Source organism: Mus pahari, chromosome 13, assembly GCF_900095145.1.
Source record: "Mus pahari chromosome 13, PAHARI_EIJ_v1.1, whole genome shotgun sequence".
NCBI lineage: Eukaryota > Metazoa > Chordata > Mammalia > Rodentia > Muridae > Mus > Mus pahari.
The window spans coordinates 93,796,210-93,802,742 of record NC_034602.1 but is presented as its reverse complement, the minus strand read 5'-3'; the positions used below and the strand labels follow the sequence as shown (position 1 = coordinate 93,802,742).

General features: G+C 42.7%; 1 protein-coding gene across 1 annotated transcript in view; it reads right to left on the bottom strand.

Annotated features, from left to right (window-relative positions):
• Znf326 (zinc finger protein 326) overlaps positions 1–6,533 on the bottom strand; it is a 34,970-nt gene continuing 28,437 nt past the window's right edge. The window contains exons 10-12 of the mRNA XM_021210470.1: positions 5,490–5,620; positions 4,272–4,367; positions 1–833 (exon numbers count right to left, since the gene is read on the bottom strand). Of these exons, the coding sequence (XP_021066129.1) occupies positions 492–833; positions 4,272–4,367; positions 5,490–5,620 (569 nt within the window). The 3' untranslated portion in view covers positions 1–491. The remainder of the gene's footprint in view (positions 834–4,271; positions 4,368–5,489; positions 5,621–6,533) is intronic.

The following is a 6,533-nucleotide window of genomic DNA, read 5'->3' as shown; positions in this document are numbered from 1 at the left end:
AAACATTTTATTGCTACAAAGGGAACTGTACACAAAATCCTTTAAGCCATCTTAATGCTAGCTGCTATTCAATGTAAAAAAAGAAAAACTAAAACCAGGACAAAATACTTGTCCAATCAATCTAGAGTAAGGACTCAAAAACTGAATGCACACTTAAAGGTTCACTCCCAAGAGCAGCATTTAAGTTCAAATGATTACAACGGGCAGAGGAGCAACACACACCTAGAATCCTGAACATCAGTAAGGTAATAAAAACTAAGCTTAAAAATCATACAAACAATTTATCATATCTAAGTTTGGTATCTATAAAAACTAAACTGAAATCATCTTAACTTCATTTTATTAAACAAGTGCCAAACATTTAGAAATTATATAAAACAAACTTTAATATGTGGAATGCATGCAACATGGTGTCAACTCATATCATAAGCTACTCAGCATCTTCCATTCTCTACGGTAGCAGCCAGTGCGGCCCCTGTGAAGTATGGCGCCTACATCTGACTGTGCTCACACTGCTCAGTAGCACAGGCCTGGGTGGCAAACTCCTGGGTTCCCTCCTCTTCCTCCTCCTCTGCCTCCTCTGCCTCCCCTGCTCCCTCTGCTTCTCCCACTGCATCAGCTTCCTCTGCTGCTGCGGCTGTGCCCTCCTCTCCCTCCACATCCCCTTCTTCCTCCACAGATCCAGCTTCCTCTCCTTCTTCTCCTTCTTCCTCCTCTTCCTCTTCTTCCTCCTCATCTTCTTCGATGGGTTCATCAATCTTCTCTTCGTCCTCTTCATCTCCTTCTATCTGCTGATCCTGAGGATGATCTTGAATTTCAAAAGGATTCTCTCCCTACAGAAGACAAATGGCTTTTACACTCAACACATTTGTTTTTCTATGACTGATACTTGCTGTATCTTAGGGAAGAAAAAAAGTATTTGAAGTTCATTTTACTTATGACAAATCTATTAAATATTTTAAGTATCTACTTCATTCCAATTGAGTATATAAGTAGTTATTTTATATTCCTTACACCTTAAAAAAAAAAAAACCAAAGATTTTAACTGAATTTCTAAAATCCTCTATAAAATACAAGTAAAACTATGTTGATATAAGCAGAACAGCTGATGCAGATGATCTACTTAATAAGGCAACTGCTCACTGTGCTCTGTAAGAGCTCAGTGAGAACCATAAGTACCCTGCGTTAGCCACTGGACACCATGCCTCATACTTAACACTTGCAAAAACATTTTTGGCAAACATTCAAAGGTACTTTTTATTTATTACTTTTATCCTTGTGGGTGCACATATGCACGTGCACATGCTTACATGTGGAGGTCAGATAACCATCAGCTATCTGCTTTCTCCTTCCAGAACCCAAGGACTGGATTCTGGTCACTGGGGTAAGTGGCAAGTGCCTTTGTCTGGCTGAACCACGTCAACAGCCTGATATTTTACCTTAGTCATTATCTGTCTGGATTAAGTCATATACAGTGGACACACTGGAAGACTATATTAACATGTGAAGCCAAGAGACAGTTTATTAAGCTTATTAAGAATCTATTAAGGCTGGTGCTACATTTTAAGATGGATCAGACAGAAACCTGTAGGATGAAGTGTAATAGTAAATGCCTGGGTAGAGCAGTTTAAATGATCCAGAATGGGCTTAGAAGGCTCAGTGTTCAGTCTCCATAGGGAAGAAAAGTGGGGTAGACCTCAATGAAGATGATTCTAATAAGAATCCACCGGTAAGAAGATTCTGAAAGATGTGGGACATCAGAACAGAGTATGTACATTACCATGGGGAGAGGGAAGTGTGGGGCATGCTGCGCACAACTACAAAGTGAGATATACAAATGTTCGTCTATTAATCTTCAGCCCATAGAGAAGAGTGGCCAGAATAAAATATTTGCATGAATGTCAGCACTGAGCTGACAATACACGTAGAGTCAGTCCCACACGGGGCAGCCTCAGGTGGACGTCAGGAGTAAGTCAGGGCTGGGAAAAGCCTAGGAGCAGCCTGCACATGGGCAGGAGAGAGAAGGAATGCTCAGAGCCAACAGTGATAAAGTGATAAAGGACCAGGATCAAACAACAACAGACAGAAGTAAAAAAGGGACTGAGAAATCATTCACGTCCATCACTATTAAAGATGAACGAGGAAGGCAGAGGATTAGTTTTACAAGTTTTAAATAAAAGTATCTTAATTTTTGTGCATTTGCATGTGAGTGTATATATGTTCAAGTGTATGTGGAAGTCAGAAGACAACCCCTGATGTCATTCCTCAAGAGGTGTGCATCATGATTTTTGAGGCCAGTTAGGCTAGGCTAGCTCCACAGAGAGCCTTGGGGCTGCCCCTATATCTACCCCCCACCCCCGCACTGACATGACAATCATGCACCCCATGCTCCTAGTTTCTCTTAGGTGGGTTCTGAGGGTTACACGCAGGTCCTTACACTTGCACAGAAAGACATTTACCAAATGAGCTAACTCTCAAGCGCCAGCATGTTCATTTTTAAAGCACTCAATATGACAATTGGATCACTGAAAATCTTAACAACACTTTTTAAAGTATGATGTAAGTGGGAGTTAGAGCAGTAGCAGCTGTCCAAGAGCATGTCTCTACAACTTCCTCTAAGTTCACAGAAAGCACATGCTTGGCTCCACACAAGTGAAAGCTGTCAAGTTCTGAAGTCCTTTCTTTTTTTTTTTTTTTTTAAGATTTATTTATTTTATTATAGGTAAGTACACTGTAGCTGTCTTCAGACACTCCAGAAGAGGGCGTCAGATCTTGTTACGGATGGTTATGAGCCACCATGTGGTTGCTGGGATTTGAACTCCGGACCTTTGGAAGAGCAGTCGGGTGCTCTTACCCACTGAGCCATCTCACCAGCCCCTGAAGCCCTTTCTTAAAGTACTAATTTCTAATCAACCTCAGGCCTTCTGAATCAAAATTTCCAGAAAGAAGCCTAATAAGAATCACTTCAGGAGCTGGCAGTGGTAATGCACGCCTTTGATCCCAGCACTCAGGAGGCAGATGCAGGTGGACCTCTGTTGAGTATGACGGCAGCCTGGTCTACAGAGCAAGTTTCAGGACAGCCAAGGCTACACAGAGAAACCCTAATTTGGAAGGGAGGAAGAGAGGGAGGAAAGAAGGGAGAGCAAGAGAGAAAGGGGAGGGAGGGAGAGGGAGGAGGAGGGAGAGAAGGAGGGAGGGAAGAAAAAAGAGGAGAGGAAAGAAAACACTTCAGAATGCTAATCTGAAAAGTTTGGGAAATTAATCCAGAGGGTCTTCTTAAGGCCTGGATAGTTGCCTATTTCACACCTTTAAAAAAGATCCTGATTCTGTTCTTCCAGGTGAGAAGTCTTCAGTTACAGCAAAGAACAGGAGTTGAAGAGGAAGCTATCTTCCAAAGTATGGTAAGAAAGGAGAGACCTGGAGCCCAGGGACAATCAGGTCACTCTTCCGGGAAACGGAGAGCACTGTTTGTCTAGAGAGGACACTGATAAGGGGTAAGTATTGGATCCAAGTAAGGCTGTGAGAAGGATGAAACAGAACACGGATGAGGAGCAAACAGTGACCACGGTAAGGAACACACAAATCTGAGGGAGAAGCTCCTCATTTTCCTAATGCAAAGAACGCGCACATGGGAAGAGCATGTGGAGAGCAGGAATGAACTCTGCGCTAAGTGAAGAGGGGGTGAAAGACAGAAGTCAACCAACAAAACTAAGGGCTGGGGAAATTCCTCAGTCACAAGGCACCTGCCACATAAACAGAGAGAGCGCAGTGTGAGCCTCAGGCCTGGTGGCACAGGTTCGTTATCCCAGGGTTGGGGAAGCCGAGATAGCTCGGTGCCCAGCAGCTTCATTAAACATGCAAGGTCCAGGCCAACCACAGACCTTGGGTCAAAAGCAAGGAGCGAAGCTCCTGCCTGAGGTGACCCTGAGGTGACATACTCCAAGCCTCCATCCTGAGGTGACCCTGAGGTGACATACTCCAAGCTTCCGTCCTGAGGTGACCCTAAGGTGACATACTCGAAGCTTCCGTCCAGACTGCACATACACCCACCACCGCGGGAAGCACTTACAAACTTAAACTTAGCACATGTGACCAAGACTAACATCCTGATCCTCTAACACACTGACTTAGAGTCAGAAGGGGAGGAGACAGGAAATGACTGCCCCCTGTCTTCTAATCCAACAACAGTGAAAGGAATCCTTCTCCCATGTGTGCCTCTGCCTGTTTAGTATCATTACATATAATCATACAATGCATCCTAAAATGCTCACCTTAACAAAGCGCTCATACCGTGCCTTCACGATTGGGTTGTTTAAGATGCTTGTGGCAGTCAGCACACTTTCCCTCTTTATCTGCTCCTTATAAGCCTGTGGAAAACAGAACACAGTGAGGTTATAGAATGCCATGGCATAGAAGCTTAGAGACTTAAAGTGATATTTTACACTCAAATTCCTTTATTTAGATGACCTTTAAAACAAATTAAGCTATGAATAACTATAGCCATTGTACTTGTAATTTAAATGATTTGTGGATTGAGAACATGAACTTTCATCAGCAAATACAATACAATACAATACAATACAATACAATACAATACAATACAGCACTCCCAAATCGAAGTCTTTTACTCTACACTTTATCAAGGGATCCAACATAATCAGTCTTCTTTGAGGCTTCTAAGTTACCACAAGTACTACACAGAGGAGACGACGTAATAATATCAAGTGTCTACCAGCCGGATATCATAGTTCAACATGTGCAAAGGAGGATGAAGTGAAATTCACATCATTACAAAACAGACTCAAGTCTCCCCTAGTTAGTCATTAATTTTTAAATCTTCATATCCATTTTACAAAGGAACTCATTTTTCACAACGTACTCATGTTTTCTGAAGTAAAGCCAACTAGATAAAGCCCAGTGTAAAGAAGAGACAGCATGCCCTAATGAACAAGCAGCCTGTATGCTGTTGAAGGCTATCCTGTTCAGAAGCCACAAGAGATAGTAAATGCTAATACTAGTTTTAAATGTGCTTTCTCAAACAGAAAAACAGGCCAGTCATAATAAAATGTTCCTTTCCTTTTTGTTCTCACACACACAAAATGATTTTGTAGCAGCTTATTATAACAAAGGTAAATACAAAACCTGCTTTTCAGGTGTTAATTTCCTGCATGCTCACTATTACAGGCACCACTTCATTAGGTCTTACATGTTAGTTAACTGACCCTTAAACAAGCACAACAGGATGATTCCAGCCTCATCCAACAGATGAGGAAAGTTAGATAAGGAACTTCTTTAATACTCGGGTCCTATCCCAGAAAGCTTTGCTCCAAGTCCATGATCTTAACTAGGATATGAATCTGTCTCTAAACTGACACATAACTAGCTGTTCACATTGAAGATATAGGACAGAATATCTGATGAAACACTGGACAAAGGAAAATTAAAAACTGCTAGAAAGTTCAAGAACTGTATAAAGATTGCAGACTTACCTGCTTCCCTTTGCTATGGTCAGGAGACTTCAGGTGCAGCTGAACTGAGCTGTGTAAAGCAGGGATGTACACGCTACAAGCACTACAGTGAACAGTCTCCACTTTCATCATGTGATCATCTGCAGTAACACCTACAAACAAGTTTATTTAGGGAAGAAATGGCCACGCATCCTTACTTCTCTCACTCGTCTCCCTCATCATCCTCACTCCTTACAACAGAGGATCTGAGCGTGTAGCCATGTGTCAAGTTCTGCACATCTCATGTCTACATATGTAGGGGTTGGTTTTTGTCAGATTCTCCTAGAAGTGGAGTTGAAGGTGACTGGTTGTACGTTAGTTGATGCACATTTTCTTAACTACTGAGCCACCTCTCTAGCCCCACGTCACACTCATCATGAGTCACTCATGCTTAGAGCTTTTAGTCCACCTCCTCAAAAAACAGTTAATGGATGTTATTTTAGTAAAATAAGAGTTCCATTATTATGTACATGAGTGGCAGGAAAAGCAAGAAAGATGCTATAAGGAACAAAAAGCATCCACTCTCAATCTTCAGAATGACTGTTCTAACGGAACCTTGAGCTGACTATGTAGCTCACTGGTAGAGCACTTGCCTAGCTCTTATTACAAAGTGCAGTGGTTTGGGTGATAATGTCCCACATAGGTTCTGGGATTTAACAACTGGTACCCATGAGGTGGTGAGGTCTAAGGAGGCTTCACCTTGTTAAAAGAAGTACCTCAGTGAGGGTTTGGAGTGCTTACAGCCTCACCCTGCTTTCAAGTCTGTCTCCTGTTTGGGTTTGTAGCACAAGATGTGAGCCCTCAGCCACCTGTCCCTGACACCATACCTCCCTCTCGCTGCCTGCAATGCTTTCTATGTACCATGCCAAGGAATGTTAGCCCTGCACTGTACAAGATGAAGGACCATTAATTAACTTCCTGAAATTATGTAATCACATAGTAGAATTCACAAAGGCAGGCAGGCAGGCAGGCAGGCAGGCAGGCAGGCAGGCAGGCAGGCAGGGAGGGAGGGAGGGAGGGAGGGAG